The 13443-nt window shown below is 41.9% G+C and overlaps 1 protein-coding gene across 3 annotated transcripts in view; it reads right to left on the bottom strand.

The window, feature by feature from the left end:
- SLC35F3 (solute carrier family 35 member F3) overlaps nt 1–13443 on the bottom strand; it is a 118723-nt gene that overhangs the window by 19127 nt on the left and 86153 nt on the right. Inside the window, exon 1 of one of the 3 annotated variants that reach the window (XM_034428327.3) lies at nt 7497–7864. The exons of 1 other annotated variant lie outside the window; for it this stretch is intronic. In XM_034428327.3, coding sequence (XP_034284218.1) covers nt 7497–7572 — 76 coding nt within the window. In that variant the 5' untranslated portion in view covers nt 7573–7864. Of the gene's footprint in view, nt 1–7008; nt 7131–7496; nt 7865–13443 lie in introns of those variants that run through there. One more of the 3 variants, XM_034428325.3, reaches the window with a different exon arrangement.

Genomic DNA, 13443 nt, shown 5'->3' with positions numbered 1-13443 from the left:
AACTATGAACCTTGGTTGCCTCTCTATCATTGCCTTACCCCATTTCCTTGAACCTGTGCTATGCTGGACTCTGGACTGAACATTGTAGCTCCTGTTCTATCCTTGCCCTGTTCTGTGCCTGCCCATCCTGTTCTCCATCTTTCCCAAAACGGGTGTGCATCTGCATTGCTGGCTCTTTGCCTGTTTATTTAATTGGCTGAAATACTCCTCCTCAGTTAACAGTTTATGATGTGTTTGTTCAGCCTTGAACAGGACATTTTTAACATTAGGTAGTCAAATGCTCCAAACAATTATAAGTGAATGCAATATGGCATGAAGTACTAATAATATCACAAACAGTGGCTTAAATATACCCAATAAAATGCTGTGGGGGAGAGTAATCTATAATGAACAGATTTATGGCTCAAAGAGACTAAGACTGAACACAATTACAAAAAATGAATTTGCACAAAATGCATTAGACATCATACACAAAGGTTATTAGATACAATTACTAGAAATAAGCAGGTGCAGCCCTAGAAAATAAAGCACAAACTCCAGACAGTGCATCCTAACTTATTGATCCATCTTACTCTTGGATTCAGTGTTTATTGAATACTTCTCACTGATTTCCAATTTTTAATCAGAAGCTTAGGAGCAATTCATCCTAATTCCTTTATCTACATCAATAGCACTAGCACTTAGACTTACATATTGCCCCATAGTTCTTTAAAGCACTTTCTGGATGTGTGTGTGTGTGTTACAATATTTTGTGTATTACCCCCAATCTGGGTTCTCATTTTAATAACCTTGGAAGGATGGAATGCTGAGTCAACCTTGAGCTGATCAGGATCGAACTCCAGACTGCGGGCAGGGTTTGCCTACAATACTGCATTCTAACCACTGCATCACTGGGGCTTCTTGATCTTACTTCCGAGCTCCCTCTATCAGCTTTATTCTGTAGACAAACTAACACAGCTCTATTTATCATGAATCAAGGCAGACCTAGAGAATCGCCTTGTGCTTTTCAGTGTTGGCTTTATCTCAGTTGACTTCTGAAGGTCTCTGGGACCTCAATCCAGAACTTTTCTCCCCTCCATTCTTCCTTTTCCACCAATCTTTGATCTCCCCCAATCTCTTTTTTAAAAATGGTAAGGCTAGGAAAACTTTTGATTCTGTTCAGGAAAAGCCTCTTATTTCCCCTTTCCTTTCTTGAGGCTAGGATTCCAAAATGACTTAAGTTTTGTTCTCACTTGTTAAAAGGGATATGCTGAAAATCATTCTATAGTATATGTGTTATCAGGCTTAGTTTACTTAGAAAGCAAAGATGTTGCTCCCTATCTGGCTTTCTGGAAGTGTGAGAGCAGCTAGTTTCAGTTGCCTGGGTGCAGAGGATTGTGGAGTTAATGGGCATACCAGTGTTACACTTATGGTTACTTTATGGAGCCATCAATGAGGCAATAAGCTTGGGAAAAAAGTTGCAGATTCACCTATAACTTAGAAATAGGTAGCAATAAAAGCTTGCCTGGTGACCAAATATCTTCCATTCATGCTATACTTTTATTTAAATCTCTATTTTTAAAAGTAATTATTTCTTATAACATTAGTATCCTTAAATTGCTCTAACAAAGAACTTTTCCTTCTGTTCAATCATGTCTGATTCTTGGAGACTGCCTGAACAAGTCCCTGCACTTTTTTTCTTGGCAAGGTTTTTTTAGAAGTGGTTTGCCTTTGTCTTCTCCTTACAGCTGAGACAGAGTAATAGCAGCAGGTAACAGCACAACAGAGTTGGAAGAGACCTGGGAGGTCTTCTAGTCCAACCCCCTGTTCAAGCAGGAAACCCTGTACCATTTCAGACAAATGGTTGTCCAATCTCTTTTTAAAAACCTGCAGTGTTGAAGCACTGAAGGCAAATAGTTCTACTGATTAATTGTTCTGTCAGGAAGTTTCCCCTTAATTCCAGTTGCTTCTAGTCCTTCTTTTCATTAAACTAGACATACCCAATTCCTGCAACCGTCCTCCATGTGTTTTAGCTTCCAGTGCCCTAATCAGCTTTGTTGCTCTTCTCTGCACTAATTCTAGACTAGAGTGAATGGACCAGGTTGGTTTTGTGCCTAATACAGGACTAGAACTCAGTCACAGGTTTCTAGCCTGATGCCTTAACCACTGTACCAAATTGGCTCTCAACAAAATATATATCTCAACAAAAATATCCCAACAATGATATTGCCCTATTATACATCACAGAACTTTTCTGAGGGCAAATTCACTAGCATTTTATATATGCAAGCTTGATGAAAATTTCAGAGAAACAAATTTTGTTGTTAAGTGGATAGTTAAGACGCTAAGCTTGTCGATCAGGTCGGCAATTCAGTGGTTCGAATCTCTAGCGCCAAAGGGGTGAGCTCCTGTTACATGTCCCAGCTTCTGCCAACTTAGCAGTTCGAAAGCATGTAAAAATGCAAGTAGAAAACTAGGGACCACTTTGGTTGGAAGGTAACAGTGCTCCATGCGCCTTTTCCGTTGAGTCATGCTGGCCACATGACCACGGAGATGTCTTCGGATAGCCGTGATTCTTCGGCTTAGAAACAGAGATGAGCACCACCTCTAGAACTGGAAAACGACTAGCACACATGTGCGGGGGGGGGGACCTTTACCTTTAAAGCTACTTATTCAAATTACCCATTAATTTACAAGTGAAAAATGCTTTTCAAAGACCCTAAAGAATAGATAGCCCAAAGAAGTTTGGTAATCAGCAGAATCTACTTCCTTAAAAGAAACCGGATTAAAAAAATTATACTTGACACTGATAATATTTATTTTCTACAACACATATTAATTCTTTGTATACTAAAATATAAGTCATTTTCATTTTACAATGAAATTAAAATTACAAACAATTAAGAATAAAAGATATTGAAGAACAGGAGTATTGAATCACGCACCTAAAAATGTTCATTTTCATTTTGTATTAAAAAAAAACAACCTTGGAGGTCTGTGTCTTAAAGTAGGGATATAAATGTATGTGAAATTAAATTACAGTCCTTTCGGTAGAGGGATGTTATAGTGCCCATCATTCATGTCCTTGTTACTTTGAGGCTGGGTTACTGCAATATGTTAGGGCTGTCTTTAATGTCTATCTGGAAACTTCAGATGGTGCAGAATATGATAGCCTGCATACTGACAAATAAGGGCTGTTTCAGCAGCTTTGCTCCTGTATATTGCTGGTATTGGACAGGATGCCCCATGAACTAAATCAAAGGGTTGACTTATAAAGCCCTACATGACTTGCATCCATGTTTCCTATGGGGCCATATTCTCCAAATCTAGTCAGCCCATCCTGTGAGATTAACCTGGAAACGATATTTTGGGCTCTCTCTGTTCAGGAATTTAGAAAGGTAAGGTTGGAAGGCACATCACCCTTATGGATATATTCTATGGGAAGTCCAGGAGTCCCTTATACTTCTGGAGATTCAAGTGATGAAGACTGTTATTTTATTCTGCCTTCATGGCTTGACTTGCTGTTTTCCTGTTAAATTTTAACATTTTAAATGTTTTAATAATGAATACCTGGTTTATGTTTTAGGATGGTTATCATTTTTGGGTGAGCTACCTGGAGTCTAAAGAGTCAAGTGCAATTCCAGAGTTGTCACAGTTGGCCAGCTTAAAAATTTGAAACATAAATGTAAATGTATAAATATTATATATAAAATAAATAAATTACAATGTAAACAAAAATAATAATACAAATCCTATTAGAAGATAATTGCTGAAATAGAAGGTAGATTCATTTTTAATGGTCAAGGGATCTGGCAATGGATGTTAATAACAAGGCAGAAAAGAATTAAAACAGGGATGGAGAATGTTTTGCTTTCCAGATGTTGTTGGATTTGAAATCTGTGCATGTTTTATGAATTATAGTCCAATTTGGGGGTGGGGTATGCACTTAAACCACACCTGATTTACATTTTAAAGTATTATATTACATGTCTATAGTCAGTGTCTCTTTATAGCTTCATTTTTAACTACACATTTTTAATTTGGAGTAAATTTAAATTTAATTTAATAGAAAGGCTTATTTCATAACCCTTTTTCAGTTTTTTGAATTTCTTTCTGAGTTAGCATAGGGATCCTTAGGAACGTCATGTATTTCCTGTATGTTTGTTGATGCTATCACTTTTGTTTTATTCTATAACATACAGTCACCTTTAATGACTGACGTAATGAGGGGCGCATATAGTTTTTATAAAAACAAAACACAGAGAAAATACTGAGAAAAACAACTATGTGTTTTCTAGAACATATTCACTTATATGCAGTGCAGCAGCGCCCTATGTAACTGTATCATAGACTAGGCATGCCTCGATGTTCCATTACAGACAAAAGAATTTTAAAAGTGTTTCCAAAAGATAGTGCAAAATGTGTTTTGAAGAATCCACGAGAGAGTAGATTGGAAACATTATTTATCCTGCATCTGAAGTGAATATTTCATCCTTAGCTCATTTCAGTCTGGCAACAAACAAACAGGGCAAAAGAAAAAGAGCCAGGGGTGAAATCCAGCAGGTTTTGACAGGTTCTGACAGGTTCTGAAGAACCGGTAGCGGAAATTTTGAGTAGTTTGGAGAACCGGTAACGGAAATTTTGAGTAGTTCAAAGAACCAGCAAACACCACCTCTGGCTGGCCCCAGAGTGGGGAGGGAATGGGAATTTTGCAGTATCCTTCTCCTGGAGTGGGGTCAAAATGGAGATTTTTGCAGTATCCTTCCCCTGCCACGCTCACCAAGCCATGCCCACCAAGCCAACCATGCTCACGAAGCCACACTCACAGAACCAGTAGTAAAAAAAAAAATTGAATTTCACCACAGCTATATGCCCATTCTAAAAAGCTATACTTTGTGGGCCTAACCTTTGCAGGAGCCACAAAAACCATATCGCATGGAAAATGTAGAATCCTTGGTATCAAGCCTAAAGTCTAGTGATTGCAGGCACATCATTTTCCCAGCAATAATATGTGAGAGTCTTGTCAGTCTTCGGGAATGTTAAAATTTCCCAATCTAAGCTATAGACTTGAGATTTCCTGTGATCTTCCATCCAAATATTAACAAAGTCTGACCTTGCCAGGTTTTCCCCAAATAGTCAGGTTATCTAGTGGAGATAGAAATTAGATTTGTAGACTAATGTTTATATACGTGAGATACTGTTATACATTCTAACCTCCGAATGACTATGGAAAATCCCATCTCTAAAAGCAGCAGTTGCATACCAGAATGCAGGAAATTCTTATCTTTTATGAACAAGATTACAGAATAAGAAAAGATGTTTTAAGGCTGGGATGCATAATGCTAATCAATGGAAAACATTTTGACTGTCCCGGTGTTTCTAGTCCAAATAAAAATGACTTAATGAAAGCAAAGGAAAGAGCAACCAGTTGAAGTTGTTAAGTTTTTGTCACATCTTCCTGCAAAACCTATTCCACAATTTATGTGGAAAGCAAGCAACAAAAATGCCTCCATACATATTAAAATATGTCTTCTCATGTGTGGTTCTTCTGAATTTCCACCCAACAATAAAACACATATATGATCTGAAATATTTGACTAACACAAGACATGGTGGCTATGATATATTTGATGTTATATATTTGCTTGATGAACCTAAATGATTACCCTTTCCCCTGAAAACAAATGGAATCCTTCCAGAATAGCGTAATTCTGTATAGTTCCATGTAGGAACAGTGATGGTTCAGAGCAATGGATTCCTTTCCCAACCTAGTACCCTCCAAATTACTCATGCTGGCTGACATTTGAGAGATGTACTGTAAATCTAGAAGGCTGCAGCACAACATATCTCTAAGTAAATCAGCCCAGAGTGGAGCATCACTTTTCTTCTTTTAATTCAAAGTCTCAGAACAATTAATCAGTGGAACAACTTGCCTCCAGAAGTTGTGAATGCTCCAACACTGGATGTTTTAAAGAAGAGATTGAACATTTGTCTGAAATGGTATAGGTTTCCTGCTTGAGCAGGGGATTGGACTAGAAGACCTCCAAGGTCCCTTCCAACTCTGTTATTCTATTCTAATCTGTTTTCCTCATTTTTAGATGTCCAGCAAGCACCATTATTATTAAATCCCGACCACATTTATTTTCCCTCCCATCAATGTCTTCTCTGTTCAACTCTGTTTTTAATCCCTTTGCCTCTTTCATAGCCATCCTATCCCACGGGCAGGTTGTTTCTATCAACCAGCAAAACCAACCCACAACTTGCAAACTTCTTATTCTTTGGAATCCAGCACCACAAGGCCACAAGCCCTCCTCGTCCCCATCCAACTCTCTCTCTCTCTCTCTCTCTCTCTCTATATATATATATATATAGATACGGCCTTTTCCTACCGGCTCTTCTTTCCAAACTCCCCATGCTCCCCGGGCGACCGGCTGCCTTTTGGGCACCCGTTCAATTCAGTTGTTCCTCAGGTCCCGAAAGAACATCTCTTCAACGGCTACTGCAGCCCGGCTTGATTTACGGCGGACGCTCCTCTCGGGCAACGGCGGCGACCCCCCCCCTCCGAAGCGCGGCGAATGTGGGCTGTCAACGGGGCGAATGAGTCCCGTCAACCGGGCAACGACCTTAGCGGTCTTCACAGAGCACGTCGGTCCACATCCCTCCTTTAAAACGGCAGCGAGAGTTGGCGGGCCCTAAAGTGTTTCCAGAAGTCTCCCTTCCCACCCAAGAGCGCGAGCGGGAGACCGGGCGCACCGGGGCTTGAGGGGGGTGGGGGGGGAGAGAAAAGAAGGGGCATCTCCCTGAGGAGGAATGCGGACTTCTTTCCCCGAGAGGCGCTTCCAAGTGGATACCCGCCAAATTACCTCATCCACCTACCCCCACAGCCTAATGCGGAGCCTTTACCCATCTTCCAGCCAGCTGCCTTCCTCCTCCTCCTCCTCCTCCTCCTCCTCCAATGCACCAGGTTCGCGCCACCCTCTCCAGCTTGTTTATACCAGGGAAACCCCTGCGCTTGAACAGAGAACTTACGGCGGGCCGGAGAGCGAGGGGCGCCTGGCCGGCTCCAGTCCCTTGAGACGACCCCCGAAAAGGTCACTTTCACCTCCTCGGGACAGCGGAGCCGCATTGGCGAAAGCTTCCCTTGAAGGGAACCAAGTCAAGCATGCCCTAATTGCCCCCCCCCAACTCCTCCTTAGCAAGAGGAAAAGGGAGGGAGGGGGGAACTGCAGCAGGCAACCCAGAAGCCCATCCGTCTTCTCCGACTTCCCCGGGGCAACCTCTCTCTCTTATACCACGCCCGTCCCGGAGAACCAGGGCAGGTGCAGCAGGGTCTCACCACCCCCCACCCCCAAACCCCTCTGAGCCTGCTTTCGCCCCCGCGGCGGGCCGCTCCCTCGCTATTTGGCGACGGCAGCGCCTTTGCCACCCTCCTCGCCCTCCCCAGGCAGCTTTTTCTGTCCCGGGGGGAAAAAAAAAAAAAACCCTGCCCGGAATCTTGGCTGGCTGGGCGCGTTTACCTTCCACTTTGGTGAGAGTAAGAACCGGGCTGTTGCAGGCGCTAAGAGGGGCTACTCTGGCCGAGTGTTTCTTCATGATGAGCCCTTCTGCCAGTAAGAGCCCTTCCGTCGATCGCCTACATCCTGAAGCCGGTGGCGGCTGAGCGCTGGGCTCCCCCTTCCCGTTAAGAGACACCAGTCCGCCTTGGCGGCTGCCAGCCTGCCTCACTCGCGCGCCTTCCGCTGCCCCTGCAGCTCTTCGCCGCCTCCTAGCTCGCACGCTCTCTCCCTCTGCTGCAAACAAAACGTCACGGAGCCAATCCACGCCCCTTCGCCGGCTGCTGGCATCCTGGGGGTCTTCCGTGGGAGCGAAGGAAGCCCTCAAAATAAAATAAAATAAAAAAACCCACCCCACACTCAAAACCACACTTCGTCTGCCCCGCGAGGGCTTGGAACCCACTTCCCCGCCGGACCAGAAAGAGAAGGGCGAGCTTCTCAAAAGCCATCGCGGGGGGTGGGTGGGGGGAGGGAGCCCCGCGAAGCTGAGATTTCGCCTCATCCGTCAACTCATGGAGCTTTACGTTTCACAGAGCTCTGCAGTATATGAGTCATATTCGCTAAAGGTTATCCCGAAGGCACAAAACTGTACCGTTGCCATTTGGCAAACTGCATTTCATTAAATAAATAAATAAATAAATACAAAAGCTACACCTTTTGGTGTTTGGTCTCTATGTTTTGTTCTACTTCTGAAAATCCTATAGCCACACTACTGGAAAGAGCCAAGTGCTGACTCACACTCAATTCATAATCCACTCTTGTTCCCAGACTTTTTGTTTTTCTTTGCAATATCGTTATTGAGGCAGGTATCTCCCGTTTCTGTGCCTCTGATTCATTTCCCAAGTAAAGTACTTTTGCATTTTTCCCTCTTAAATTTAAGTGTGGTGTTTTCAAACCATTTGTCTAATGTAGGGAGATGTTTCTGGATTTCACAACTGCCTTCCCAGGATATTTGCTCTCTCACTTGGTTTTGTATCTGCTGAAAACCCTGTCTCAAATTCTGTTGAAAACTCAAAACATTAATAAAATGCTGATGCATATAAGACCCAGGACTCAACCATCCAGAATTTACAGAATTCCTTCCTCCAATCTGATGAGGAATCATAGAGGAACACTTGTATTTTTTTTATTCTGTCTGTGATTCTATTTAACTCTCAGCCAATCCAACCCACATTTAACTACTGGCTAATAAGGTCATGGGGAATTGTCAAATGCTTTGGTGAAACTAAAACATAGTAGATTCAAAAATGAGACAAGTTTGGCAATCAAAAGGCAAGAGGAAAGATTAACCATAGACTCCTCTTCATATCCTCCTGCATGAATGTGTCCTGGTTACTGTTTTTGTGTGACTTGACCTCATAAAGTTTCATTCACCCTAAATCCACAAACAAGGTAGCTTAAAGTCATCCATAGCTGTTCCAGGCTTAAAGCAAGGTTTTTGCCCTCTTCCCAACATAGCTGTTGCCAGTCTACACAATCTGAGATGCTTTACCGTCACTGACAGTATGGTTAATGATGCAGTCAGGAGCTTGGATCCGCTTGGCTACAATTGGCCACTTAAGGCAGCTGTAGGGTTGCCTCCAACTCATTCAATCAATCAATCATTGTGTATATCTCCCATAGCTATTTTGCTTTGGGGTGCAGGAGGAACTCTGCTTCTGCAAGGATGGCAGTACTTCCTTGAGGTAGCCTTGAGAAAGTTTTGAGAGAGCTCTGGTTCTGTTTAAATCAGAAAAAAGAGATGGATTCTACTAGCTATGTCTTGCTGGTTCTCTACTAGCAAGCATATTTCAGATTTTCCATTGGTTGCCAACAAACCATTTCGGGTTACTTACTTTTTATTATGATGGGAGAGGGCACCCTTTTGCCTATTCCTAGACAACTTTAGTTGCTGCTGATCACAGCCACTTGCTGCCAGCATTGCCAATCCTTAGTTTAGCATGAAATTCATTACCAGTCACTCCCTCCTACTTCACCCTAATGTGAAGTGTTCATACCACTTTATAATGCCTTGGTGAGGCCACACTTGGAATACTGCATCCAGTTTTGGTCACCACAATATAAAAAAGATGTGGAGACTCTAGAAAGAGTGCAGGGAACAGCAACAAAGATGATTAGGGGACTGGAGGCTGAAACATATAAAGAATGCTTGCTGGACCTGGGTATAGTTTAGGGTTAGGGTTTAATGTCTAGTTTAATGAAAAGAAGGACTAGGAGAGACATGATAGCAGTGTTCCAATATCTCAGGGGTTGCCACAAAGAAGAGGGAGTCAAGTTTTCGTCAAACACTGAGGGTAGGACAAGAAGCAATGGATGGAAATCAAGGAGAGAAGCAACCTAGAACTAATGAGAAATTTCCAGACAGTTAGAACAATAAATCAGTGGAACTATTTGCCTCCAGAAGTTGTGAATGCTCCAACACTGAAAGTTTTTACAAAGAGATTGGATAACCATTTGTCTGAAGTGGTGTAGGGTTTCCTCCCTAAGCAGGGGTTGGACTAGAAGACCTCCAAGGTCCCTTCCAACTCTGTTATTCTGTATCGTTCTGTACCCTATGCTCTTCTTTCATGCTTATAACCCAACAGGAGAACCCAGAAGAGAACATCTCCGGAATCTGCTCCCCAGAATCCATGCTATAATCCATTAGCTAGTTGGGCGATTTATAAACACCAAACTAGCTTTTTTTTTTAAAGGACATTAAATTCATGTAAAAAAAAAAAGTCTAGATGACAGGGTGATATCTATTACATGGAGAAGTATGAGGGAGTTTTACTGATGCACTGAAGGAGTACTATATGGCATCACTCCATGTTTCTGCCTCCTTTGGGCTATTTCTGAAATACAGGAACACTGAACCAGTTCTCAGAATTACCGTATTTTTCCGAGTATAAGACGCACCTTTTCCCCCCTAAAAGGGGGTGAAAATTTAGGTGCGTCTTGTACACCGAATGTAGTCCTGCCCACCCACCGGCCCCCACCCTTTGGCCTCTGCCTCGCAGCAGTTACCTCCTTGCAAGTAAACAGCAAGAAAAAACAGTTCCTTTCAGCTTCAGCACAGCCTAATTAGTACAAGTTGATTGGATCGGCCTCCCAACTCTCAGCTGATTTGCTCTCAGCTGTTTTGAGCAGGGCTCTGCTGCTTGCTGCAAAGAGGTAAATTGTTGGAGCAGATTTTTTTTCCCCTTTGCTAATCAAGCTATGCTGAAAACGAAACTGAAAGTAAAGCAGGCTGTTTGCTGTTTGCTGCAAGGAAGCAAAATTGCTCAGAGGCAGAGAGAAATTTCTTTTTCTTCTTTTCCTCACCCAAAAAGGTAGGTGCATCTTATACTCTGGTGTGTTTTATACTCCGAAAAATACAGTAGCCCACCAGACAGGTCACAGGCATGGGTGCACCTCTGCATCTGCAACTTGCTATTTAGATCATGTGACAAGTGGCCAAACCCATCATTTAAAATATTGTCTATGTTTGTTAAACTATCCCACTACACCTTAAAGAGAGCAATTGGTGATTGTCTTTCCTGGCAGAAGGCAGTACCAAAAATAAAGCTACCAGTAGGAGAATGCACTCTCCTTGTCTCTCCTGATGCAGAACAGGAACTGGCAATTGGAGCAGCAAATTTGGCACATTTTTCTATGGCTGCAGAACTAGTGGGCTGCATATTTATGCTGCTTACTGGCTATGCTCTGTGAATTTTTGCTTCTTATTCTGAAGTTATCAGGAAAAAACACCCCTTTTTGCTGTTCTTGGAATTCTTTTTACCAATGTTTAGAATTCTCTTTACCAATCTTAGCTCATTTTGAACTTTATTTCCTAAAAGCAACCCTGCAGATCCATGCTATCTGTAAATTCTCTTCTTTGATGGTGACCTGTTCCTCTTCTCATCTCCTATATACAGCTTCTTTTGCTTCTATATCTCTATTATGTTTTTTAAGCTGCCATGTTGAATTCTGCTACAAGCTACATTCCAGCAGTGTAGAATACCTTATACATCTCTTGCTTCTGATCATCATTCTTATTCAATTCTTATTCTCATTTGTTGGAATGACATCCTTATAAAAGTTTGTTTACTTCTTCTGCCAGATCCTATTGTGACACCTCTTTTATTGCATCTGATAAATCTTCATCTTCTCTCCATAGTTACTTCCTGCATCCTTTGATATTTTTTTCCAAAGTTTCATTATAAACTGTATTTTCTGCAAATATATACTATTCTAGGCTATTTTTCAAGCTGAAATACTAATATGCCATACACATACCAAGGGTCGCAACTAAGAGTCCCACCCCGGTATCTTCAGTTCTGTTTCTTGACAGACACTGTCTGACAGACACTATTAATACTACAGAAAGTTACCTGATCTTACATAAACAAGCCCTTAAAATCTGGCTACTCCCCAAACCTTGTCTAGAGATTGAGGGGGTGGGGGCAGACCACTTATGGGATGATTAGCCTGTTAGGGTTTGTGTTATTTTTACACACATTTTTGTGTGTTGCTTTAAATTGTTTTGCATTCAGAGTTGTGATTGAATTGGGTAACCCAAGATCAATCAATCAACTAATCAATCAAATATTCTTGTTCTTCTACAGCAGGGCTGTCAAACTCCTGGCCTGCGGGCCTGATGCATCACGTGCTGGCCATGCCCACATCCGGTTTAGCGAAGGGCGAAAAAGTCCTGATACGTCATGTGATGCCGCCATGATGACATGAGTTTGACGCCTCTGTTCTACAGGGTATCAGATTAGCTAAAGTAAGGAAATACTCCACTAGTAGCCAATACTCTACTAGCGTGAAGGAGTCAGTTAGGACTCCTTCACACAGCCTGCTTATCCCAGTGTGAAGACACCTACTATCCTGTGCCATGAATGGCCAGCGTTGTCTTCAATCTATCCCGAGGCCCACTGTGAAGGCAGGTTCTGCCTAGCTTTCCATGCTACACTTCAAAATGCTCTTCCATTCCTGTTGGCATAAGCCTTGCTAAGCCATTTGTTATCTTTCCCATTTCTCTTGATATGGGTGCAGGAGAAACAGAACAAGAAGGGGAAGTTGATAATTTGCATTGCAAATCTCCATAAGAAAGGAAGACTGATAAAAGAAGATCTGCAGGTGTTTTGCTGATATTAATTTGTCCCAAGAGGAGTTCCCCTCTTTCTTCCCATTGGCTCTTTGTGTGGACAAAACTCCATCTTAATTTATCCCCAAGGGAAAATAGGGGTCTGAATTATGCCTAGCATTTCTTTAAGCTAGCATGCTTTTTATGTTAACAGCACTTTGGTGTTAAAGTATGGAAGAGCCTTTAGAAGAAAAAATGGTCAGAGACAATCTCATTATGCTCCACAGACAAACTCTCATAACACTTCCCCTATTTCTTCAGTCTTGATCATATCCACTTCACTACCTCTTTAGCATTTGAACTGCAAGAATGAGAAATACTTTTTGCTGTGCAAATCATGGATTTTCCTAAAAACAATCTTTAAAAAAAGCCAAAATTAATCTCCAACAGCCTGGGACTCTCCCCTGAATTTACTCCCCCTCCCCCCGGGCAGTCCCAGGGGAATTGGCAAAGTTTGAAGGCTTTTAATTCCCCCCAATACTTCAGGAAACAAATAAACAATAAGGAAACCCTGACTCAACCTATTTTATTTACTAAACAGTAAAAGGCTATCACAGTAATTAATGGAAGGAAGTTAATGAAAAATAATAATTAGGGAAGTTAGATTTACAGTTAGATTTATAGATACTTTAGCTGTGTGCCTAAACTTTCAGAACCTGAGGCTCCAGGGTTCATGCATACATTTAAAAAATATGAATTAACTAAATATAATGTATTATGAAGACAAGCATCCAAAAGCTCACCACAGGCCATAGCGCCATTAAAATCAAACAGACAGCAGGGCTTTCCTAAATTTATTTA

This window comes from Pantherophis guttatus, chromosome 1, assembly GCF_059756535.1.
Source record: "Pantherophis guttatus breed Tessera chromosome 1, ASM5975653v1, whole genome shotgun sequence".
NCBI classification, from domain to species: domain Eukaryota; kingdom Metazoa; phylum Chordata; class Lepidosauria; order Squamata; family Colubridae; genus Pantherophis; species Pantherophis guttatus.
Note: the sequence above shows the minus strand (reverse complement) of the source record. Positions and strands in the feature narration are given on the sequence as shown.